Raw genomic sequence first — 27,715 nt, forward strand, 5'->3', positions numbered from 1 at the left:
TATAGTCAGACCATCTCTAATTGTAAGAGCTGACAGTCAGGGCTGGAGTTCCTGTGAAAGAACTTTGTCATGTATGTTAGGTTATTGGTTCCCAGTGTGGGCCGGTCTGCCCCTCCCCAGTTACATTACATCTAGATACTAAAAAGAGTCAAATCTGTCCATGCCCTTATTATGTAGTGTCTGTGCCTGAGGGCCGAAGTGTACTGATCTCTACATCACTCTGCCACACACTGACTTCACATCTGCTGCAGGGATGGTTAAAATTCAGCAAGAATCCCCAGACCCACAGAATCTGCCAGATGAACTCATATTTTTTGTGAATGGGAAAAAGGTAAAAAAAAAAAAAAAAAAGATTGCAATAAAATCTATATAATTTTTGAAATATTTTTTAATTTTTTTTTTAATTTGCTTTACATTTTTAATAAATGAATAACATGATATAGCAATAAACTCTGTTAACATACAGTCACAATGATGAGCTCTTATTTTCTGTGAATGGTAAAAATTAAGCAAAAAAGAAAGTTTCAAAGTTTAATTTAATTGCAGTTTTTAAATATTTTGGGATTTTTCAAAAAAAAAAAAATGTAATTGCATTTGAATAAATGAGTAGCATGGCATTGAAGAATGATCAAAAAAATTCAAAATATTACAATATGATATTAAAATGTATATAAATAGAATAGGTTACTATATATTTAAAAAAATATAAAAAAAATTGTTTTTAGTTGCAGTTTCTACTTTTCTTATTTAATTGCATTCAAATAAATTAGTAACTTTGAAACATTATTAAAAAAATTACAAAATATAAAACTAATTTAAAAAAATAATATTGCAATTTTTTAATTTTTTTTCCCAAAAAATTAATTGCATTTAAATCAATCAATAATAAGGTAAAAAATTATCCAAAATCTAAACAAAAAATTCTGTAAATACATTTGGCTAGGAAAAGTTGATCATTTTAAATAATCTATTTTTTTTATGTGGCTTTTAATTATTTTTTTTTTACATATTGCCTTTGTAAGAAATGAATAACATAGTTTTGCGATAAACCTTATTATTATGCGATCAACATTATGAATTGATATTTTTTGTTTTATAGAGAAATGAAAAAAAAAATTAAATAAATTTACTTTTTTAATGATAAAAAATTAAGTAAATCCGATTTTTTTTTTTTTTTATAAATGATTAACCGTTAAGACAAGATTATGTTTTCATATATTATTATATCTGGTAAGTTTTGTATAGGATTCTGTATATATATATATATATATATATATATATATATATACATATATATATATATATATATATATATATATATATATATATATATTTGTGCATTATATTATTTTATTATAGTTTAGTTTATTATATCTCTATACATGACATCATCTAATGACAAGGATATTGTGTAGTAGAATTTGTAGAATTGGAAAAATTGTTACTTTATATTTTTATGTGATATGTAACAAGTTACATTAATAAGACTCGGTGGTCATATTCCCCTCTAGGCCAATCATATGGGCTCTAACATCTCTTGTATTGATTACAGTAGTGCAGACAATTGTCAGAAGATGTGTTGACTCCCCTTCCTGTGCGGGATCCTTATCCAGATAGAGCAGTGGCAGGTGCACAGGCAGTTACTTACCCCGGTAGATGATCACAGGTGACGGACACCTTAGGGGGAAAGTAAAAATTCCCAAAATAAACACATTACTATAAGATTGTATCAGTTTCACTTCTTCCTCCTTGCTGTTTTTTTTTCCCTCCAGAGTCCCCCTTTAAACAGAACCTTTCACCACCTCCAGTAATCTCCATTCTTTATTAGCCGCCCGTCCTCATATTCTGGCACAATTGGATTGTTTTTCACCGTTCTGTTAGTTTCAGCTCAATTACGTTCTCGACTGTCAGGTGGGCGGTCCCTGCTTTTCTGTTCTCACCCAAAGATCGGTAGAACAAACAAAAACTGTTGGCGGCAGAGAAACGTGGCCAAGTCTGATCATTATTCTTATGTTATATCACTCATCTCCTCAAGACTGTTAATGTGTTACATAAAGCTCAGATCCGCTTTGTTATATCATCACAGCTTTACATTTACATACAAAGCAGTGTAATAGATCTTTACTCTAGTCACATCCAGAGCTGCATTCAGGATTGTGCTGATTTCTAGTTAGCTCTTAGGATGTAGGCCCTCATATATCACGGCTCCCCCTGCTGGGTCTGTGTATGTGCAAAATATACTCTGCGACCCCTCAGTAGTTGATACCTTTTTTAATGGCTAACTAATAATGATGGTAGATTACAATGTTTCGAAGCTCTCGGCTTCTTCTTCAGGTATATCTGAAGAAGAAGGTATCAACTACTGAAGACTCTCAAGTTTTTTTTTTTTGTTTGTTTTGTTTTTTTAATATTTCCTGCCCACTGGCCTATAGGCAGTACTGTATTTGGCCAGTAGGTGGCATGTAGATCTTTCATACATGTAATTTGTACACTACTTTGGTCAGGAATCATATACCACATGGCATAATGTAGAATTCCTTGAATTCCTTCTCTATATAAGTTGTCTTTCCTGTCCCCCTTTGTTTTTGGAACTTTGATACCCCCTACAGAAATTTTGCAAAAACAAATTTTGATGTTTTATATTATTTTATTGCAGGTGATCGAGAAAAATGCTGATCCTAAAATGACTTTATTAACTTACCTACGAAGGAAATGTATCCACGTTCTGTGTATATTCAGAGGCCCTTCCCTGCTTTGATTTCACTTGATACATGTGGGGGAGCTGCAGAAAAATTGAACACTTGCTACTGGATCCCTCCTCTGCCACACTACAGCTTATCTTTAAAGCAGAATACACCATGATCAGCCTATCACTGTAGGATTCTTCTAAGGAAAGGGAATAGTCCAACGCGGAGAACCCCCGTAACAGGAATGTGTTGCCGTTTTTAAACTGCATTACAAACACAGCATTTAGTGATCTGCTTTACAGCACAGTCATGGCAATAGGCGGCAATAGTCTGGAGCCGACTCATTGAGATCTATGGAAAAGTTTTCCAGGTATCGGGAAGGGGAGGAGATAAGCTGTGACATCATCTATAGTCAGTAGTGGGTCAGTGGTGTTATCTATAGAGGTGTTATCTTATATTGTATAACTGTCTGTAATATAAATGTGGTGACTGCTGCTAAGGAAACATCTACAACATTGGCAAGTGTCAGTCTATTATTTGGCTTAGTGGCCAGAGTGAAAATTGCAGGATTTTTTTTATTTGTTTCTTAAATAGAGACAAATTTTTTTGCTGATGTAATTTTTAAAGATGAAAGGCGCCAATGTTTTCTTGCTTTTATTATCACCTTAACATTGCCTTCTCCAGTGGGGTTAACAGGGACCAAGCTGGGCTGCGGAGAAGGAGGTTGCGGGGCCTGCACCGTGATGATCTCCAGATACTGCTTATTCCAGCAGAAGATCCTGTATCCTTTTAGATAAGACTGTGGCATGGAGGAAGGGGTTAATTCAATTTTGTAATCATGACTTTAAATTAGTCCCTGTAGCTTTATTCAGATTTCCAGCCCCTCCCCTTTATTGATGCTCCTCCCCCTCAGCCTTGTGGGTTATTATCAGTCTCTCCTTGGTATAACAGACACTATTCTTCTATGCACTGGACTGAGGCAGAATCTGAACAAGCTGCAGTGTAAAGCATGGTGGAGAGACAGCAGAAGGGAGGAGAGAAATACATTGAAAGATGTCAAAATATTGCAGGTGAAATATTTTATGTAGAAGTTACATTGGACTCTTATAGGAATATCACACCATTCTCATCCATTGCACAGGCCATAGTAGATTTCATTCAGTTTATCACAGGCCCTAAATCACACATGAAATATGAATAGTGCTGTTAGTCTGTATAGGTGTCAGTAATCACTGTAATTTATGGTATTTTATTCATGAGCCAGGCAGATCAGGCTGAGCAGGTTGATTTATGAAGTTCTAGGACCCTGTACAGTCAGTTTAGGATCCTATACCCGGTGCCTATAGACATTATGCAGTGAACGCTTGCCTCGCCCCGCTCTGTTCTCTGCACCATGCGTCTGTCACCACGGTGGAAGGGATCGGAAGCACAAAATCAAGACTTCACCCCATTCAGGTAAAAATTACGACTTCAGGTAAGATTTGTTTTTGGCCCAGTAATATTCCTCATTATAGGACTGGGTATATATAGGAGTGAGGGGATCCTCTAAGAAAAAAACACAATAGGGCCCCCTACTGGTACTTGCTCATCACTTTACACCTCTTCATGCAAGGGTAGGAGGGTCCAGACAGGCCCCATTAAAGGCCAAAAATAAAAGCCTCATAATAAAGATCATGGTGACCCCATAATAAATATATCACAGTGACCCTATAATAAAGACACTGCATTGACCCCATATTGAATACATCACAGTGACCCCATAATAATGACACTACAGTGACCCCGTAATAATGACACTACAGTGACCCCGTAATAAAGACACTACAGTGACCCCGTAATAAAGACACTACAGTGACCCCATAATAAAGACACTACATTGACCCCATACTAAAGACACTGCAATGACTCCATATTGAATACATTACAGTGACCCCGTAATAAAGACACTGCATTGACCCCATAATAAAGACACCTCAGTGACCCTGTAATAAAGACACTGCAAAGACTCCATAATAAAGAAGCCACAGTGACCCCATAATAAATCTGTAGACTTTGGTGGTTTTTGTCTTAGATATAAAAGTTTGTCTTGTTTTGCACTTGTAGGAGAGAATAGCGAGGAGTCACGGGTCACAGTGCGGCTTCTGTACGCCCGGGATCGTCATGTCCTTATATGCCCTACTACGTAATACACCACAGCCCAGCATGGAGGAAATAGAAAACGCCTTCCAAGGTGACAAAACTGTGAATAAGGAGGAAACCCAGAATATCAGACGCTGAGAATCGAGGGAAATTGTCTAGGGTCACAGAGGGGTGGATCCGGGGGGGCAAAAAACATCCGAATTCACTGTCTAATGGAATAATGAATTCATAGAGAACAATGTATCAGCTCCACCTCTATGGGATACGTTGTATCAGTTCCATCTCTATGAGATACGTTGTATCAATTCCATCTCTATGAGATACATTATATCAGCTCCACCTCTATGGGATACATTATATCTGTTCCACCTCTATGGGATACGTTGTATCAGCTCCACCTCTATGAGATACGTTGTATCAGTTCCATCTCTATGAGATACGTTGTATCAGCTCCACCTCTATGGGATACATTGTATCAGCTCCATCTCTATGAGATACATTGTATCAATTCCATCTCTATGAGATACATTATATCAGCTCCACCTCTATGGGATACATTATATCTGTTCCACCTCTATGGGATATATTGTATCAGCTCCACCTCTATGGGATACATTATATCTGTTCCACCTCTATGGGATACATTGTATCAGCTCCACCTCTATGAGATACGTTGTATCAGTTCCATCTCTATGAGATACGTTGTATCAGCTCCACCTCTATGGGATACATTGTATCAGCTCCACCTCTATGGGATACATTGTATCAGCTCCACCTCTATGGGATACATTGTATCAGCTCCACCTCTATGAGATACGTTGTATCAATTCCATCTCTATGAGATACATTATATCAGCTCCACCTCTATGGGATACATTATATCTGTTCCACCTCTATGGGATACATTGTATCAGTTCCATCTCTATGAGATACATTGTATCAGTTCCACCTCTATGGGATACATTATATCTGTTCCACCTCTATGGGATACATTGTATCAGCTCCTAGTTCTATGTATTATACTGATCTATCATGAGAGAATATCCAAGTATATTAACTATATGGAATAAAGAGTGTGACACGAGTTCCTTAGCGTTTTCTCTCAGTGTATGGAAACATTCTGGTCAGAATCAACAAATTGTAACTATAGAGCAGGACCAGACATCTTCCAGCCTCTGAATACTGAATCTTTCTATTCACTGACATCAAGCAGAGATCTTTGTAGGGATACGATCATTTCTATACTGAATAGTGATAAGTTACCCTTGTGTCCCCACTGCAGGGAATCTGTGTCGTTGTACGGGATATCGCCCTATTCTGCAGGGCTTCAGGACATTTGCAAAAGTGAGTACCCTTATCACTGTCTGGGGCCCATGTTTTGTATCATCTTCTCACCTTCCTCAAAGCAATAAACAACCCCCTATTTAGAAACATTCATTTTATATCCTTTTCTGCCCCCTACTGGTAATTACATTTCTCTCTGAGTAACATTCCCTATTTGTTTATTTGTATCCGGCCGCCCCTCCTGATTTTAGGGGGATTTTTAGACTTTTCTCCTGCACTGTCAGAGATGTCACCATTTATACCATCATAATAATAATAATAATAATAATAATAATAATAATAATAATAATAGGCCACACGGTGGCTCAGTGGTTAGCACTGTAGCCTTGCAGCGCTGGAGTCCTGGTGTTCAAATCCCGCCATGGGCAAAAAACCATCTGCAAGGAGTTTGTATGTTCTCCCCGTGTTTGCATGGATTTCCATCCCATATTCCCAAAAAAAAAAGGACATACTGATAGGGAAAAATGTACATTGTGAGCTCGATGTGGGGCTCACAATCTACATTAAAAAATAAATAAGTAAAATAAAATAATAATAATAATTAATAATAGTCGGTGATTTACAACAGAGTTTTCTATTCTCAGGATGGATGTTGTGGCAACAAGGCAAAGAATGGCTGCTGTATGGACAAGAAAGAGGACAATGAGGTAAGATCCGGTGATTGTAGGAAATGACGTTACAGGTAATAATAATGCCATACACTGTCCAAATAGAAATCCCAAATAACAATACCATACACGTCAATGCTTATGGAACTGTTCTAATGTCCATATACCTGCCCTATACAATCTCCTAATAACAATGTACAAATAATACATAGGATAGGATAGGAAAAATATTTGCCATAGAGCAAACCATAGGGATCCATTCACCCACATAGCACTGCTAGAGCTGTGAAGTATCTTGATAACTCCGTACATGGAGGACTTGTGGGTATATACATTTTGTACAGAGACATGGGGTACATGCGACAGGATTTTGGGGCGCTGTCTCATCATAATCTCTGCTGTTCCTGTTGGAAACAATGGATATCCTTTACAATCCTTCTAACTCATATCTTGTATTTCTTCTAGACACCGTCATCTTCAGCCTTGTTTGACCCATCAGAATTCAGGCCCCTGGATCCAACACAAGAACCCATCTTTCCTCCGGAGTTACTGGTAGGTACATGATTTGTGTTATTGTAATACAGTCCTCAACATGGAAGTGACACCACCAAGAAAGAAAAGCCTCAGAATTCTCTATTGCCATCTTGCTGGGACCATGATAGCCTTTGAGAGCATGATGTGAGGTCAATGGAGCAATTGTAGCTGGATGTGACATAAATCGGAGCTAGGGGCTGGAAAATCTGAATTTAGTGACACTGGCGACTTCCTCCATTTGTATAACGTTATGGCACCTTCTTCATGGTCTTGTAATTTCAATGTTGAGGATCCAACCATCATCACATCCAGTGGTAGATGCAGGTAGAATTCTGTTTTATCTTGGAGATACTTCTCCCTATATCTATCTTGTGTTTGTCTATTCTCGTATCTTTTCTTCACAGCTGTACAGGAGCTCACCTAGAAAGCAGCTCTTTTTTAAAGGGGAAGGTGTCACCTGGTATCAGCCGTCTGACCTAAGTGAGCTACTGACTCTGAAGGCTCAGTATCCTAACGCTAAGCTTGTGGTGGGGAACACAGAAGTGGGTGAGTAATGAGACAATGTGCTGAATATAGCGCCACCCATCAGTCTGTCAGGAGAAATGCATCAAATCAAATATACTGTAATGGACTGAAAATGATCCTGAATTATATCCTGTATTATACTCCAGAGCTGCACTCACTATTCTGCTGGTACAGTCACTGTGTACATACATTACATTACTTATCCTGTACTGATCCTGAGTTACATCCTGTATTATACTCCAGAGCTGCGCTCACTATTCTGCTGGTACAGTCACTGTATACATACATTACATTGCTTATCCTGTACTGATCCTGATCTACATCCTGTATTATACTCCAGAGCTGCGCTCACTATTCTGCTGGTGCAGTCACTGTGTACATACATTACATTACTTATCCTGTACTGATCCTGAGTTACATCCTGTATTATACTCCAGAGCAGCGCTCACTATTCTGCTGGTGCAGTCACTGTGTACATACATTACATTACTTATCCTGTATTATACTCCAGATCTGCACTCACTATTCTGCTGGTACAGTCACTGTGTACATACATTACATTACTTATATTACTGATCCTGAGTTATATCCTGTATTATCCTCCAGAGCTGCGCTCACTATTCTGCTGGTGCAGTCACTGTGTACATACATTACATTACTTATCCTGTACTTATCCTGAGTTACATCCTGTATTATACTCCAGAGCTGCACTCACTATTCTGCTGGTACAGTCACTGTGTACATACATTACATTACTTATCCTGTACTGATCCTGAGTTACATCCTGTATTATACTCCAGAGCTGCACTCACTATTCTGCTGGTACAGTCACTGTGTACATACATTACATTGCTTATCCTGTACTGATCCTGAGTTACATCCTGTATTATACTCCAGAGCTGCGCTCACTATTCTGCTGGTACAGTCACTGTGTACATACATTACATTACTTATCCTGTACTGATCCTGAGTTACATCCTGTGTTATACTCCAGAGCTGCGCTCACTATTCTGCTGGTACAGTCACTGTGTACATACATTACATTACTTATCCTGTACTGATCCTGAGTTACATCCTGTATTATACTCCAGAGCTGCGCTCACTATTCTGCTGGTACAGTCACTGTGCACTCAGTAAGTTGGCCGGTGCTGTATATATGTATACGGTATAATGTGCTTTATTGATTCAACCATTAATGTTCCCTTTGTGTCATTTCTAGGAATTGAAGTAAAATTTAAATCCATGTCGTATCCGGTGATCATCGCCCCCGGCTGGATCGCAGAATTAAACTCTGTTGAGCACACAGAAGAAGGTAAGAAGTGCAGATAACTGATTGTGTGCTGCTGTAATGTGTGTACAGTCCTCTAGATCATTATGTCAATGTTTTCATTGATAGGGATTCGTTTTGGAGCCGCCTGCAGTTTGGCCACACTTGGTGATGTCCTCCAAAAAGCGGTATCCGACCTCCCCCAATACAAGACAGAAGTCTTCCGGGCCGTTTTGGAGCAGTTGAGGTGGTTTGCAGGACAACAGATACGTAATGTGGCTGTAAGGAAGACTCCTCATATGCGTGTGCATGTCATGCTCCCTTAAAGGGATTTTTCACCGGACCCCAGTATATCACCTCAGCCTTTCAGATGGATAGGTTAGAGTCTCCTGAATCCAACAGTGTTTTCCTCTTGTAAATCGCTGCCTCCGTTGCTGAGTTATTGATGTTATTGTCAGCTTTTTGGAACAACAAGGAGGCCGCCATTACTCGAAATATCTCGGCAATGGAGGAAGCGATTCACGCGGGGGAAACACTGTATGATTCAGGTGACACTAACCTATCTATCTGTGGAGGTTGGTTGATGTACCAAATTTTGCTGGTGGACTCCCTTTAAATAGGGCCATTATACCGCAGCATTGTATGAAGATTTCCTTCAGTGACCCTGGTGTTCTCTGGATACTGAAAAGTTAGATTTAGATACTGTGTTCACATCCAGAGCTGCAGCATAGTTCACAAACTACAGTAACATGAATGGACTCTGAGGGGTGAGGCTGCGTCTACCTGGTGCTTTCTATACTCACCAATGTTTATGATGGTGTCCTGCAGGCTATTGGTGGAAATATCATGACGGCCAGTCCGATATCTGACCTGAATCCCGTCTTTATGGCAAGTGGGTGCAAACTGCACGTCATCTCTCAAGGTAAGAAAACCTTGACCGGCAAGGCCTTTCAATATGGTATAGGCCTATTTATATTGCATTGTTCTCATGTGAGGCAGGGGGCGCTATAGACATGAGGCACGCCTACACTTATAGCCTCTGCAATCCCTGCGACTATGAATGTTGTCCCTCCATTTATTCTGAAAGACGTCCTCAGGGACTTATGACTGACCACATGATACAATCCCCCCTTGACTGCGGCCACCACTAGGTGGAGCTCAGGAGCTCACTGCAGACAGTGTTATTATTGATGTCAATGGATATATACAGTCCTATGAAAAAGTTTGGGCACCCCTATTAATCTTAATCATTTTTAGTTCTAAATATTTTGGTGTTTGCAGCAGCCATTTCAGTTTGATATATCTAATAACTGATGGACACAGTAATATTTCAGGATTGAAATGAGGTTTATTGTACTAACAAAAAATGTGCAATATGCATTAAACCGAAATTTGACCAGTGCAAAAGTATGGGCACCTCAACAGAAAAGTGACATTAATATTTAGTAGATCCTCCTTTTGCAAAGATAACAGCCTCTAGTCGCTTCCTGTAGCTTTTAATCAGATCCTGGATGAAGGGATTTTGGACCATTCCTCTTTACAAAACAATTCAAGTTCCGTTAAGTTTGATGGTCACCGAGCATGGACAGCCCGCTTCCAATCATCCCACAGTTGTTCAATGATATTCAGGTCTGGGGACTGGGATGGCCATTCCAGAACATTGTAATTGTTCCTCTGCATGAATGCCTGAGTCGATTTGGAGCGGTGTTTTGGATCATTGTCTTGCTGAAATATCCATCCCCGGCGTAACTTCAACTTTGTCACTGATTCTTGAACATTATTCTCAAGAATCTGCTGATACTGAGTGGAATCCATGCGACCCTCAACTTTAACAAGATTCCCGATGCCGGCATTGGCCACACAGCCCCAAAGCATGATGGAACCTCCACCAAATTTTACAGTGGGTAGCATGTGTTTTTCTTGGAATGCTGTTTTCTTTTGGACGCCATGCATAACGCCTTTTTGTATGACCAAACAACTCAATCTTTGTTTCATCAGTCCACAGGACCTTCTTCCAAAATGAAGCTGGCTTGTGCAAATGTGCTTTTTCATACCTCAGGCGACTCTGTTTGTGGCGTACGTGCAGAAACGGCTTCTTTCTCATCACTCTCCCATACAGCTTCTATTTGTGCAAAGTGCGCTGTATTGTTGACTGATGCACAGTGACACCATCTGCAGCAAGATGATGCTGCAGCTCTTTGGAGGTGGTCTGTGGATTGATCCTTGACTGTTCTCACCATTCTTCTTCTCTGCCTTTCTGATATTTTTCTTGGCCTGCCACTTCTGGGCTTAACAAGAACTGTCCCTGTGGTCTTCCATTTCCTTACTATGTTCCTCACAGTGGAAACTGACAGGTTAAATCTCTGAGACAACGTTTTGTATCCTTCCCCTGAACAACTATGTTGAACAATCTTTGTTTTCAGATCATTTGAAGCGGGCTGTCCATGCTCGGCGACCATCAAACTTAACTGAACTTGAATTGTTTTGTAAAGAGGAATGGTCCAAAACACCTTCATCCAGGATCCAGGAACTGATTAAAAGCTACAGGAAGCGACTAGAGGCAAAAGGAGGATCTACTAAATATTAATGTCACTTTTCTGTTGAGGTGCCCCGACTTTTGCACCGGTCAAATTTCGGTTTAATGCATATTGCACATTTTCTGTTAGTACAATAAACCTCATTTCAATCCTGAAATATTACTGTGTCCATCAGTTATTAGATATATCAAACTGAAATGGCTGCTGCAAACACCAAAATATTTAGAACTAAAAATGATTAAGATTAATAGGGGTGCCCAAACTTTTTCATAGGACTGTAGTATGCAGTGAGCAACCCCTAGTGGTAGCAGCATGGAAACAGAATTTGATCATGTAATTCTCTATCTGTGCAGGAGGTTTGGAGCAACAGAGAAAAACTAAGCTTTAACCACATAATATGACCTTACTGTCAGAGCATGCTGGGAGTTGTAGTTGTCCAGCAGTGGTCACATGTTTAACCCTGACCCCACATCCCGGGGTACTGATAGATACAGTGGGGTCACTGCACATGCTCAGATACATCCGGTCATAACAGAATGTCCAAAATATCAATTCACAGAGAAGAAGCGAACGCTGAAGATGGAGGAGAATTTCTTCACAGGATACAGGAGAACGGTCTTAAAGCCGCAGGAAATCCTCCTGTCTGTGGAGATCCCGTACTCCGAGAAGGTGAGTGATCAGCGGGAGGAGTCTGCAAACAGCAACTTGTAGCTCAGCTTCCTAATCCTCCATCTATACAGACCGCCATTTATATAGACCCCAGACCCCTATCTAAATAAACCCCAGATCCCTATCTATACAGAACCCACACCAGACCCCTATCTCTATAACTCTACACCACTATTTATACAGAACATAGACCCCTATCTATACAGACCCCACACCAGACCCCTATCTATATAAACTCTACACCACTATTTATACAGACCATAGACCCAAATCTATATAAACCCCAGACCACCTATCTATATAGACCCCAGACCCCTATTATAATGAACCCACACCATATCCCTAGCTATATTAACCACAGACCCCTATCTATAAAAACTCCACACCCCTTTCTAGACAGAACACAGACCCATATCTATATAGACCCCAGACCCCTATCTTTATATACCCCAGACTCCTAAGTATACAAACCCCAAAGCACCATCCATATAAACCTATATAGACCACCCATCAGACCCCACACTAACAACCCATCTATATAAACCCCAGACCCATATCTATATAGACCACCCATTAGACCCTTTATCAATACAGACCACAGACCCCTATCTATATAAACCCCAGACTACTATCTATAGAGACCATCCATTAGACCCTTCACCAATACAGACCCCGACCCTGACCTCTATCTATAGAGACCACTCATTAGACCCCTCATCAATACAGACTCCAGACAAAAACTTCATGTATATAGACCCCTGACCCCATCTATATAAACCCCAGACCTTTATCTATACAGACCAGACATAGATAACACCCCATCTATATTGACCCCTTAACGGACCCCTAACTACAGAGACCTCCGACTTCCCATCGATACAAATCCCAGACCAGATCCTTCATCTACCCAGTCCCCTTATCTATACTGACTCCAGACTAGATCACCCCGTATATACAGACCCTTCCCACAACCCTCTCCTTAAATTTACACTGTAGACTAAACCAATACCTCATATTATACCCAGTGCAGGGGATGAGGCAGAACCATGAACTGTAACAAACCCTCAGCTGTGAGTAGTTTGAGCTTTATCCAGGTATAACCAGGAGACTTCTCATTCACTGACAGCAAGCAGAACTCTGGAATATGGTGAGAAATAGAAACACAAAGTCTACAGGAAGCTGCGGAACGTTCCATGAGACATTGCTGAAGCTTCATATACACTGGACCAACCAAAGCTGCAGCGAGGACTGATGTTCTCTTTGTTGTTGCAGTGGGAATATTTCTCTGCCTACAAACAGGCGTCGCGACGGGAGGACGATATCGCCATCGTCACCAGTGGGATGAAGGTTGTATTCCAGCCTGACAGTCACCGGGTGGAGAAGATCCAGCTCAGCTATGGCGGTATGGCGCCCGTCACCGTCATGGCCAAAGACACTTGTGCCGCATTAGTGGGGAGGTAACGCACGCCGATCCGATAAAGCAGATGTACAACTAGTATGGAGGGTGATCTGAAGGCAATCTATAGTCTATGCATTCTTAGTCTATATATGACTTGGCGCAGTAATATTACACTATAATATATGAAAGAAAACTGAATCTACTCTAGTCACACCCAAATCTGCATCTAAAACAGAGGGGTAACAGAGCAGTGTATTCTGGGAACTCAAATGACGATCCTGTCTGACAATAGAATGGAGAAACCAACAAATGTTTATAAAAGCAAACCGTAAAATTCTGAATGCAGCTTTGGATGTAACTGGAGTTCAACATAGAATACAAGTCAGAGTAACTGGAGTAGAAAATACAATGTCAGTCAGAGTCACTGCTAAGTTACTGAAGATTTTATATGCTGTTGCTATAAATCATGGATATCCTTTATAAGGACTCTGCGTCTTTAACATACTCTAGTTACACCCAAAGCTGCGTTTGAACTCTTGGAAACAGAGATCAGTGCATTCTGGGAACTCAGGTGATGCTTCTGTCTGGCTATGGAGTGTGCAGAAACCAACATGTGTTTCTAAAGGCATTCACTGAAATTCTGAATACAGCTCTGGATGTAACTGGAGTATAAGATAGAATATTATATCATTTTATGTAACAGTGTCGTTACATGTTATAAGGACAAGTTGTGTAGCCTACTCTAGTCATGCCCAAAGCTGCTGTCCGACTGTGACACAGAAACCAACATCTGTTTCTAAAGGCATTTAGTAAAATTGTGACTGCAGCTCTGGATGTAACTGGAGTACAACCCAGAATGTAAAGTTGTTACTTCTGGATATCTTTTCTAACCTATTATCTATTTGTCAGAATATTAATGGAAATGATGAGAAAGAAAAATATTTTTTTAATGTGTTTTTTTTTTAAGATATTTCTGATTTTGCCAGATTTGGAAGATGTAGTTTTCACCCTCGCCACTAGATGTCAGCACAGCACTTGTTACAATCCACAGCATTGTATCTATAGTATTGTATGTAAGTCATGGACTCCCTGTCTGTTTCCTTAGGGAATGGAATGACCTCTTACTACAGGACGCCTGCTGCCGTCTAGCCAAGGAGATGGCGCTGTCTCCTGGCGCCCCTGGAGGAATGGTCGAATTTCGCCAGACCCTGGCTCTCAGCTTCTTCTTTAAATTCTATCTCACGGTTCTTAAGAAACTGGAAGCCGATTTAAGTGACAAAGTAAGAAAGTAGATTGTAGATAGAGCTTTCCTATCTGTACACTTAGAAATATCTGTATTCACTGACAGCAAGCAGATATGTTGTAATGTAAAATGTATTACAAAGTTGCAGAAAACCCATTTTTATTTTTTATTTTTTAATTTATCAAGAATAACTTCCATCAGTCGGTCCTGGCAGAATACGAGAGCGCCACCGAGCTGTTTCATAGGCCTCCTACATCGGGGGTTCAGCTGTTCCAGGTAAATTGTCCCAATGGGCTCAAAAATAAGAAAGTCACAGATTTGTAGGGAAATGTAATTGCTAATTTGACCACTAGGTGTCAGTACTGTGGCAGCTCTTATAAGGTTTGTGTAGCTGCGGCCCCTCCAGTCTGGTCAGTATAGGTATAACATGAGGCCCAATGCAAAATCTGCTCCAGGGCCCCTGCGTGTCATTTATAATACTGGTATCTATTATGTAGCAAAAGGGTTTGTGGGCCCCTAAAGCTCTAGGGCCAAGATGTAACTGTTACCTCTATATCCTGGAGTCTGGAGGGTGCAGCGCTATCAGACCTTCTCCCCTAGTCTTTATATAGTTTGTCACCTAAGGGAGACCCAAACCCATCCCCTTCCCCTCCCTATTACAGGGGTCTTATTTCAGCACCCCAAGTAAGACAGATCTTAAAGGGAGTGTCATCAGAAAAAAGCATATCACCCCAGCCCTGCAGATAGATAGGTTACTGTCACCAGACCCAGCATATCACCCCAGCCCTGCAGATAGATAGGTTACTGTCACCAGAACCAGCATATCACCCCAGCCCTGCAGATAGATAGGTTACTGTCACCAGAACCAGCATATCACCCCAGCCCTGCAGATAGATAGGTTACTGTCACCAGACCCAGCATATCACCCCAGCCCTGCAGATAGATAGGTTACTGTCACCAGAACCAGCATATCACCCCAGCCCTGCAGATATATAGGTTACTGTCACCAGACCCAGCATATCACCCCAGCCCTGCAGATAGATAGGTTAGTGTCACCAGACCCAGCATATCACCCCAGCCCTGCAGATAGATAGGTTAGTGTCACCAGACCCAGCATATCACCCCAGCCCTGCAGATAGATAGGTTACTGTCACCAGACCCCAGCATATCACCCCAGCCCTGCAGATATATAGGTTACTGTCACCAGACCCAGCATATCACCCCAGCCCTGCAGATAGATAGGTTACTGTCACCAGAACCAGCATATCACCCCAGCCCTGCAGATAGATAGGTTAGTGTCACCAGAACCAGCATATCACCCCAGCCCTGCAGATATATAGGTTACTGTCACCAGACCCAGCATATCACCCCAGCCCTGCAGATAGATAGGTTACTGTCACCAGACCCAGCATATCACCCCAGCCCTGCAGATAAATAGGTTACTGTCACAGACTGATGACATGTCACACTACATTATAGATACATGTAACACATTTGTGTATTTTCTCTCCAGGAAGTTCCGGTTGGTCAGGACCCCGAAGACTTTGTCGGTCGTCCCATCATGCACTTGTCAGCCATAAAGCAAGCCACAGGAGAAGCCGTGTACTGTGATGATATCCCCCATTATGAGAATGAGCTGTATTTAGCTTTAATCACCAGCACCAAGGCACACGCTAAAATAGTGTAAGTGCAGGGGTCTTGGGGCAAATTACGTTGGATATAGGACACCCCATAGAGTGACCCTAGTGCAAGTCAGTGCAAAAAAAGGAGGAATTGGTTGCACAGGCCGGCTGATGTGCTGGGATCAACCCCTTGTATGTGAAAAAAATTACTAGAAAAGCAAAATCTGAGAGCGCTGTAAAGGCGTTGTCCTTGTGTATGTGCAGAAGGAATGAAAGAAGAAAGACTCCTTCCAAAGTATCCCACTTAGCGTTGTATCTGTTATCTCAGAATCTGCTTTTCTAGTATTTTTAAACTTTAAACATATAGGGGAATTGTGACATCATAACATGACATTGTGACATCATAACACGGCATTGTGACATCAGAACACAGCATTGTGACATCATAACACAGCATTGTGACATCATAACACAGCATTGTGACATGATTTAGGCGTACCGCCAAAGATTTGTGTAGCCCTATATTTCCTGTAGTAATGGGGCCCTCACATCTTGTGCTTCTCTGCAGATCCATAGATAAATCCGGGGCCGAGGCCGCTCCAGGGTTCGTCTGTTTCCTTACTGCGAAAGATATTCCAGGAAGTAACATCACCGGGATCAGACATGACGAGCAGATATTCGCAGAAGATACGGTAAGTGCAAACAGGAGCAAGTATTGTGAGTCAGGAATGACTGATAACAGAGAACAATACATGGAATTCAGCGCCAATGGAGAGAAGGTGCAGGGCCCCTTTAAGGTCTGGTTTATGGACTTGCAGGTGACTTGTGTCGGACACGTCATTGGTGCGGTTATTGCAGACACTCAAGAACACGCACAACATGCAGCGAAGGCCGTGAAGATCACGTATGAGGAGCTGGAGCCGATCATCACCATCCAGGTACACAGACTTAAAGGAACTCTCCGTATTTGATATTCTAGAGTGGTTAAGGGTTAATACCTTACTATCGTGTCGTATCCTAAATGAGATCTGAGCTTTGTTTTTGCTGACACAAACCTCCAAATCTTCTGCCTCTGAGTCATAGATATCTGATAATTGTTATTTCAGCCTGCAGCCACCACTAGGGGGAGCTCCAACTGAGCTCAATACTGAGCATAACTGTAAAGAGCTCCCCCTGGTGGTGGACTTAGTCAGAAAAATAATGCAAAATTTAATAAAAAAGTGTCTGGTTTTCCCTCTGGCAGGTCTTAGAGAGAGATCTGTGCGATTCCGCAGATAACACCTATTCACAATCTCATTTTTTGCACTGTTTTCCCAGGATGCAATTGACAAACAATCCTTTATCCTGCCCATCAAGAAGATTGAAAACGGGGATATAGAGAAGGGTTTCCAGGAGGCCGATCACACGGTGGAAGGTGAGGGGGCCGATGTTGAGGACAATCAGGATTTGCAGCTTTGTGGGGGGGAGGGGAAGTGACAACAGATGGTATAGTGACATTATACTGGGTCATTGAAGGATCACAGTAGGGTATAGTGACATTGCAATAGGCATTATGGCCTCGTGGTGGGGCATTATGACATTACAGACTCACAGTTGGATTGTATGACATCACAGTGGGGTATCGTGACATCACAATGGGCCATGGTAACTTCACATTAGGACTTTGTGACCTCACCGTGGGCATTGTGACATCACAATAGTGTCACATATAAGCATAAATGATCTTTCATTCTGCAGCCAGATAAGAGAATGATATTCAAGACTGTTTGCAAATGTGGAGTTACCCTTTAAGTGCACTAGTCTGAGCTGTCCTATGCCTGGGGTTACCCTTTAAGTGTGCTGGTCTGAGCTCTCCTATGCTCTGGGTGATGCAATGTGAACTCCCCGGCCACGATTCCCATGGAGTTGCAGTAAATTTTTGTTGTTTCCTCAGGGGAGATTTACATTGGCGGCCAGGAACATTTCTACTTGGAGACAAATTGTTGCGTTGCGGTACCCAAGGGCGAGGATGGCGAGATGGAGCTGTTTGCATCCACACAGAATACAATGGAGACTCAGGTGAGACCGCTGGGGGGCAGGTGCGTGTAAGAGCAATGGTGGTCACTGGCCATGAATGACCCCAAACGTCTTACCCGTTCTCTGCGCTATATACCATCAGTGTGACACATCATATACCAAAACTCACCGCCGTCTCCCATCTCATCTTAGAACTTTGCGGCCCAGGCCCTTGGGGTTCCCGCTAACCGGATTGTGGTCCGTGTGAAGAGAATGGGGGGAGGCTTTGGCGGAAAGGAATCCAGAAGTACCGTCCTCTCTACAGCGGTGGCGGTGGCCGCGTACACGTAAGGGACACATCTGGATGTATTTCACACTTTTTACATGTCAGGACCAACATGAAATTTTGCAGAAAAACACTTTGCCCAAATGCGTCTGACCAATGACCTAACACGAAACCCCTCAAGCAAGATAAGCCAAGGCATGAAGGGGTTAATGACGTTTTATGTCCTTTTGATGTAATTCTGCCTCTTTTATGTAGGACGGGTCGCCCTGTTAGGTGCATGCTGGACAGAGATGAGGACATGCTGATCACTGGCGGCAGACATCCCTATCTGGGGCGCTATAAGGTATATGTGCAGATTTTTGGGAAAATTTAGCAATTTCTAATATGAAGAAAAGTTCACAAATCTGCAGCAGCGGCCACAAAGACTCACAAAGGATTTATATCTAGGAGCCAAGAGTAGTCACCCCGTCCTTATATACAACTGAAGAACCTAAAGAAGAGCTCCAACCCCTGTGTGCAGTAACTGATGTGTTATATTACTATATGTTCTCAGGTTGGCTTCAAGAAAACAGGACAGATAACAGCGTTAGAGGTTTCTTATTACGCAAATGCCGGCAACTCATGTGATCTGTCACACGGGGTAAGCAGAATACATTATTATACTCCAGAGCTGCACTCACTATTCTGCTGGTGCAGTCACTGTGTACATACATTACATTACTTATCCTGTATTATACTCCAGAGCTGCGCTCACTATTCTGCTGGTGCAGTCACTGTGTACATACATTACATTACTTATCCTGTATTATACTCCAGAGCTGCGCTCACTATTCTGCTGGTGCAGTCACTGTGTACATACATTACATTACTTATCCTGTACTGATCCTTAGTTACATCCTGTATTATACTCCAGAGCTGCGCTCACTATTCTGCTGGTACAGTCACTGTGTACATACATTACATTACTTATCCTGTATTATACTCCAGAGCTGCGCTCACTATTCTGCTGGTACAGTCACTGTGTACATACATTACATTACTTATCCTGTATTATACTCCAGAGCTGCGCTCACTATTCTGCTGATACAGTCACTGTGTACATACATTACATTACTTATCCTGTATTGATCCTGAGTTACATCCTGTATTATACTCCAGAGCTGCGCTCACTATTCTGCTGGTTCTTAGGTTCTGGACAGAACTTTATTTCATATGGACAATGCTTACAAAATTCCCAACATTAAAGGCACAGGATATGTGTGTAAGACCAACTTACCCTCTAATACGGCTTTCCGAGGCTTTGGCGGTCCCCAGGGAATGATGGTGGCGGAGGCCTGGATGAGTGACATCGCTGAGGTGTGCAGACTGCCGCCAGAACATGTAAGTGCTCAGATTATTCTGTCTTCTTTCTTTCAGTAACAGCGCTACTTTTATCCATAGGCTAAAACTGGTATTGCAGCTAAGTAATTGATTTGAATAGATCTGACCTGTAATACCACAGACAACCTGTGGACAAGAGTGGTGTTGTTTCTGGAAGAAAGCAGTCATGTAAATAGCATGAAACATGTTATGTTACACTCCAACCACAGGCAGAACTTTCTATGTATTATCCGTACATTCTGACATTACACTGCGGCTTCTTATCACACAGATCAGGAAACTGAACATCTATCAGGAGGGAGATCTGACTCACTTCAATCAGAAGCTGGAAGCCTTCAATGTCCACCGCTGCTGGGACCAGTGTCTGAAGAACTCGCAATACCACGAGAGGAAAATCGCCATCGCAAAGTTTAACAAGTGAAGAACAAAAACATCTCCAGGGACACCTATCTATCTATCTATCTATCTATCTATCTATCTATCTATCTATCTATCTATCTATCTCCTATCTATCTATCTATCTATCTATCTATCTCCTATCTATCTATCTATCTCCTATCTATCTATCTATCTATCTAGTCGCGTAACTACTGGGGTAGCAGGGCTAGCGGCTGCTACAGGGCCCGGGACATTAGGGGCCCAGCGACAACCGCTACCACTGCGGTTTTTTCTTTTCTTAATAGGCCGTTACCAGCCCCACAGGCACTATTATTATACTTGGGGGTCTCTTCAGACCCCCGAGTATAATGATCGGAGGCCCAGGAGAGGTAAGGGAACATAACAAACAGTGTTACTTACCTCTCCACGCTCCGCACAGGCATCGGGCCTAGTTGTCTGACGTCGATGACATCACTTGACCAGGACCTGCGTCCTGTGTCATGTCCACGGGACAGGGGCCACTAAAGGACATAATACTGTGTGCAGGGGCCACTATGGGTCATAATAATGTGTGCAGGGGCCACTATGGGGCATAATACTGTGTGCAGGGGCCATTATGGGACATAATACTGTGTACTGGGGCCATTATGGGTCATAATAATGTGTGCAGGGGCCACTATGGGACATAATACTGTGTGCAGGGGCTACAATGGGGGATAATACTGTGTGCAGGGGCCACTATGGGACATTATACTGCGTGCAGGGGCCGCCTAGGGACATAATACTGTGTGCAGGGGCTACTATGGGGCATAATACTGTGTGCAGGGGCCACTATGGGGGATAATACTGTGTGCAGGGGCCACTATGGGACATTATACTGCGTGCAGGGGCCGCCTAGGGACATAATACTGTGTGCAGGGGCTACTATGGGGCATAATACTGTGTGCAGGGGCCACTATGGGACATAATACTGTGTGCAGGGGCCACTATTGGGGCATAATACTGTGTGCAGGGGCCACTATTGGGCATAATACTGTGTGCAGGGGCCACTATGGGGCATAATACTGCGTACTGGGGACACTATGGGACATTATACTGTTTGCAGGGGCCACTATGGACCATAATACTGTGTGCAGGGGACACTATGGGACATAATAGAGCATGCAGGAATTCAGTGGAGGGGTCGGTTGGTTGAGGTCTTCGGTATTGGTCAAGAAGTGTGGGGGGCCATGTCAAAAGTTTACCTCGGGGCCCCGCCATTCCTAGTTACGCCACTGTATCTATCTATCTATAGTAATTTCTATATGTAACGCCTGTATTTTTCGCCCCCTACAGGCAGCATCGCTGGAAGAAGAGGGGCATTGCCATTATCCCTACTAAGTTTGGCATCAGCTTTGGACTTGCGTTGCTCAATCAGGTTAATGTCTCTTTATTCTTCTTTATCTACCGTACCAATGTATTATATCTTATGTATCCATATCCCCCTGTATTATATACATTTGTTATAGGCCGGAGCCCTGGTCCACGTGTATACAGACGGGTCCGTCCTCCTGACTCATGGAGGAACAGAAATGGGTCAAGGTCTTCATACCAAGATGATTCAGGTATAACACATAGGACACATATATATTCAGAAGAGACACAGGTCAGCTGCTATTTTATAATATTCTACTTCATCTAACATAAAAAAAATTACCGTATATACTCGAGTATAAGCCGACCCGAATATAAGCCGAGGCCCCTAATTGTACCACAAAATACTGGGAAAACTTATTGACTCGAGTATAAGCCGAGGGGGGGAAATGCAGCAGCTACTGGAAAATTTCAAAAATTAAAATGGTCAAAGTTTTTGGGTGCAGTAGATGCTGGGTGATGGGAAAGGGGAGGGGGTGTTTCGGTTGTCTGTCTGCCCCTTCCCTGAGCTTGAGGACTGTTTCCCCCCCCCCCACACTTGGAATTAAGCCTGGCTTAGTATAGGGTTCAGTGCTCCTATTAACCCCTTCCTGATGGAACAGGAGCACTGCAGATACCCTATATTCAGTAGACCGGGCACCCCCAGGACACTCTATATTCATAGACACCCCCCCACCCCCCAAAAAATAATAACTTTTTTTTTTTTTTGCTTGACTCGAGTATAAGCCGAGGGGCGCTTTTTCAGCACTCGGCTTATACTTGAGTCTATACAGTATGTAGTCTGACCCTGCCATCATGCAGCCACCCATCTGTCATATCTTTACCTCTGTATATGACCGTATAGCTTTCTCAGTATCGGAATCTAATACTTTGTTCTTTTTTCCTCTTTTTAGGTTGCCAGTAAAGCTTTGGGAATAGCCACATCCAAAATCCATATCAGTGAAACCAGCACCAACACAGTCCCCAACGCATCCCCGACGGCCGCATCAGTCAGTTCAGACCTCAACGGCATGGCCATATATGTAAGAGTTTATACCAGGGTGGACACAGATATTGTTTGTTCCCAGGGGTTATGATTAATGATATGATACGTTTGTGATATATACAGCCATATCATGACCTAATAATGATTATATATAATCTGTATGTAGTGAGCTCCCTCTAGTGGTGACTGTATAATCTGTATGTAATGAGCTCCTCCTAGTGGTGACTGTATAATCTGTATATAGTGAGCTCCAGTTAGTGGTGGCTGTATAATCTCTATGTAGTGAGCTCCCTCTAGTGGTGACTGTATAATCTGTATATAGTGAGCTCCTCCTAGTGGTGGCTGTATAATATGTAGGTATTGAGCTCCCTCTAGTGGTGATTGTATAATCTGTATATAGTGAGCTCCAGTTAATGGTGGCTGTTTAATCTCTATGTAGTGAGCTCCCTCTAGTGGTGACTGTATAATCTCTATGTAGTGAGCTCCTCCTAGTGGTGATTTTACAATCTGTATGTAATGAGCTCTCTCTAGTGGTGATTGTACAATCTATATGTAGAGAGCATCCCCTAGTGGTGGTTGTTGTATAATCTGTATATAGTGAGCTCCAGTTAGTGGTGACTGTATAATCTGTATGTAGTGAGCTCCCTCTAGTACTGACTGTATAATCTGTATGTAGTCATCTCCACCTAGTGGTGACTGTATATTCTGTATGTAGTCAGCTCCCCCTAGTGGTAGCTGTATAATCTGTATGTAGTGAGCTCCCTCTAGTGGGTACTCCAGGTGTCACAGTGAATGCAAAAGTAAATTCTTTGTCTTTACAGTGCCACCTAGAGGAGTTTTGGAGCACTACAGGTTTATATTTTACCGCGTTCATAGATGTCTGGCAGTCTCGTCTATACATTATATATGATCTGTCTCACTATTGCATCCAGAGTTCCTCAGGGGTGTAGGATCAGTCAGACCAGATTGTGAGGGGACAACTACTACTGAAACGCAGCGGAGCTTAGATAAAATAAACCGTATCATGGAAATAGGAGGATATCTTTATATCCACCATCCAGCGGTTTACTTTATGTCTGTTATCCTTCCTGATAACTCTATAATGTTGACTACCACGATGACATCATAGTTCATCTGTTATAAGCAGTGACATCAACCTTATATATGGACTGTATAACCTTATATAGACTGTATAAGATGTATAGATATTTAGATATTATTTGTCCCATGATCTTCCCGTCCTCATCATTACAGAATGCTTGTCAGACTTTACTTCAGAGACTGGAACCTTATAAGAAATCTAACCCCAGCGGGACGTGGGAAAGCTGGGTATGTATCCGTTATAATTATTCACCACCATATACACAGCAATGTACATGAGAGAAGACAAGCCCTTCTCTATAGTAAGACGCCCCCAGGATATTATCAGACGTTTCACAGCAAGCAGTAAACTGAGTTATCCAAACACTTATACCGTGGCTAGTCTGACTCCTAATGGCCAACACTGAAACTGCAGTTTTTGGAATTTATGCAAACTGGAGATGAAAGAGAACAGAAAAATGTGCTAAAAGTTTCCTATTTTGTGTTCCAGATCAGATCTGCTTATGAGGACAGAGTCAGCCTCTCGGCCACTGGATTCTATAGGTATTCCCATAAACATTACTCTATGTCCTTATACAGCTGTAATATAATAGGATCCAGTATCTTCTATATATATATGAATGTTTTCCATTTTTTATTTTATTTTTCACTATTAAACTCATGGTATGGTTTCCTTTCAAGGATTGATGGTATCAGCTATGACCCTGTGAAGAATCAGGGCAGTCCCAGCAACTACTTCAGCTATGGGGTGGCTTGTTCTGAAGTGGAAATCGATTGTTTAACTGGTGACCACAAGGTACAATATGATATAATATGTGATGTAATACAAGATGACACCCTATAACATAATGGGATATCGTGCTATAGATGTCAGTGCTAAGCAGTATACGGTAAGCTCTGGAGCTCCCCCTAGTGGTGGCTACAAGGTACAATATGATATAATATGTGATGTAATACAAGATGACACCCTATAACATAATGGAATATCGTGCTATAGATGTCAGTGCTAAGCAGTATACAGTAAGCTCTGGAGCTCCCCCTAGTGGTGTCCACAGGCAGACACAATATTATCATTTTGTTCTATGTCTGTGAGAGATTTGGCGCTCTGGACATTATAAACATATATTAAGAAATAATTCTGAACACAATTTTGGACCAATACACACTCAATGTATATGTCACTCATGTTTGATGTGATGTTTTTCAGAACCTGCGGACGGATATAGTGATGGATGTTGGTACCAGCCTTAACCCGGCGATAGATATAGGACAGGTGAGTAATATCACCGTAATCACCGTCCTCCAGTCATGTAACTATTGTGCTCGCTCTGGGGGTGCCGAGGTGACAGCTCCCAATGGACTGTTCTGTGTATGAACTTCCTGTCATGTGACATCCAGTCATGTGCATGTGTTCTTGTCACATGACAGAAAGTCTATACACTCAATAGTTAGTCTGTGAGGTTACTATGGAAACCCCAGAGCAAGCTTAATATTTTCATAGGTGTAGGAATTGCAGATATGGAATATACTAAAAGTTGCTGTATTTCTAGCTGTAAGTGCATGTACATCATCTCTCCGCTTCTAGATCGAGGGCGCTTTTGTCCAAGGACTTGGCCTTTTCACGTTGGAAGAGCTAAAATACTCCCCCGATGGTAACCTGTACACACGAGGGCCCGGCCTGTACAAGATCCCGGCCTTCGGAGACATCCCAGGGGAATTCAATGTGTCCCTTCTACGGGACTGTCCGAACAGCAAAGCCATCTATTCGTCCAAGGTAAGGCCAAGATTATCCCATCAATATAAATCAAATACATGTAGAGACCCAGCTTTCCCAGTCTCCTGGATGGTAGGCCTATTTATGAAACAGTATGGGATGTAGCACCATAAATCTAGCTCCAAATAGGAGTCATAGAATGCTAACTGCCTGCTGTCACCACTAGGGGGAGCTCTCTACATATGGAATTATACAACTTGTGTACATGGAAGGGCTCCCCTAGTGGTGGCCAATGGAAAATCCGATAACCGCCTGTTTGGATCTGAAACCATTTAGTGCTCAGCTCATACCACAGGCTTTGTAGCAGTCCAGGGGTGGATTATAATAAGGGTGATTTGTGGCTAACCGGTGCCTTGGAGTGCAAAGGAGTCCAGCGGCAAGTAATTGCCCATTTGCCCCATTAGCTTCCAACCTAGTATCAGTATCGGCCAGTACAGTTCATCACTGTGGCAGGGTGAGGGAGTCTACTGGAGGTGAATATGTCTTGGGTGAATCTCGTGAGAGTCATCTGGCAAACATTCGTGGGCTTCACTTTGCAGGCTAAAGACGTCCAACCAGGCCTATTATACTCTGGGGGTCTCTTCAGAACCAAGTATAATAAGTGGAGGCCCAGGGTAGGCAAAAATAGTAAACGGTGTCCTCCCTGAACTCCGGGGCGCCCTCTTCAGGCCTCCTGAATGACATCAGGGACTGCCAAGGCAGAATGGGGAAAAAGGGGGGGATCAGTGGGCACATGGGTCGCACCAGCATAATGATGCACAGACCCAATCATTGTTTTCCCACATGATAGGATTGATACATTGTTGCATCCGCTTGATACATTGTTGCATCTTCTTGATACATTGTTGCATTATACTTGTATTTCCTACCCAGGCGGTTGGGGAGCCTCCTCTTTTCTTGTCGGCCTCCATTTTTTATGCCATTAAGGAGGCCATCATGGCGGCCCGGGCAGAAACCGGCATCACTGGGATATTTAGACTGGACAGTCCGGCCACCCCGGAGCGGATCCGTAACGCTTGTGTGGATCAGTTCACCAAACTGGTAGGAGCCTTATTCACTTTAACTCCTTCATGACCATGGGCTTAACTACCTATGTAATATTTAGGCTACTTAAAGGGTTAATCTAACTTAAAAAATAAAACTATTAGCTCTACAGGACTTAAAAGTGAAATTTGTCAATAAAAGTTAACTTGCTTGCTGATGGTTTCCAAATTGGACTATCCTGGCTACTATCATATGACTTGAAGGGTTAATAGAATTTTTTTTAAGAATCACACCAGCGCATGACAGGATTTAAAAGATTTAATAGAATAAAAATCCATTTATAGGATTTGTCAGTACAAGCTGACCTACTTGCTGATGGTTTCCAATCAGTTAAAGCAATCTCACTGAAGGTGAAAGTAGCTCTGAAAAGGTGACACGTCTGGTCAGTGAATATGGCGCCCAGTAATAAATGTCCTCGTGTTGTCTCCCTGCAGTGTCCTGTGCCTGAGCCCGGAACGTTTAAACCGTGGTCAATAAGAGTCTAGAACCGAACGTCCTGCGCAGATCCGTGGAGAGAATCGCTGCTGCTGGATACATTCTGGATCTCGTATGGGGGTCCTGAGGGGGGACGCAATGACGGACCCCCCCTATATCTGATATATGTGATGTGAGCCGTGAATACAAATCATTTATTGGTTTAATATAATAGAAATAATAAAATCCCATAATCGCACTCACAGTCACCGCCTCTTTGTATCTCCCATCATGCTGAAGCTTTTATATCTCTAGGGCGTCTTCTGCTGGACCATTGTTGTGTCAGAGCCTGGGCCCCCCGGAGGATCCTC

The 27,715-nt window shown here is 42.2% G+C and overlaps 1 protein-coding gene across 1 annotated transcript; it reads left to right on the forward strand.

Annotated features, from left to right (window-relative positions):
* Nucleotides 1–253: 253 nt before the first annotated feature.
* On the forward strand, nucleotides 254–27,492 carry XDH (xanthine dehydrogenase). Its single transcript, XM_075266507.1, is given in 36 exon segments — nucleotides 254–331; nucleotides 2,657–2,714; nucleotides 3,372–3,468; nucleotides 4,034–4,142; nucleotides 4,791–4,917; nucleotides 6,109–6,170; nucleotides 6,755–6,833; nucleotides 7,260–7,330; nucleotides 7,717–7,858; nucleotides 9,057–9,149; nucleotides 9,234–9,385; nucleotides 9,933–10,026; nucleotides 12,201–12,310; nucleotides 13,583–13,767; nucleotides 14,815–15,025; nucleotides 15,175–15,228; nucleotides 16,466–16,635; nucleotides 17,143–17,266; nucleotides 17,393–17,512; nucleotides 17,892–17,988; nucleotides 18,508–18,632; nucleotides 18,783–18,916; nucleotides 19,111–19,198; nucleotides 19,409–19,495; nucleotides 20,044–20,235; nucleotides 20,507–20,652; nucleotides 21,949–22,030; nucleotides 22,122–22,217; nucleotides 22,920–23,048; nucleotides 24,266–24,340; nucleotides 24,603–24,655; nucleotides 24,794–24,908; nucleotides 25,320–25,385; nucleotides 25,698–25,886; nucleotides 26,760–26,927; nucleotides 27,365–27,492. Coding segments are annotated over 36 exon segments (4,029 nt in total). The 3' UTR covers nucleotides 27,416–27,492.
* Nucleotides 27,493–27,715: the final 223 nt, after the last annotated feature.

Source organism: Leptodactylus fuscus, chromosome 3 (assembly GCF_031893055.1).
Source record: "Leptodactylus fuscus isolate aLepFus1 chromosome 3, aLepFus1.hap2, whole genome shotgun sequence".
Classification (NCBI taxonomy): domain Eukaryota; kingdom Metazoa; phylum Chordata; class Amphibia; order Anura; family Leptodactylidae; genus Leptodactylus; species Leptodactylus fuscus.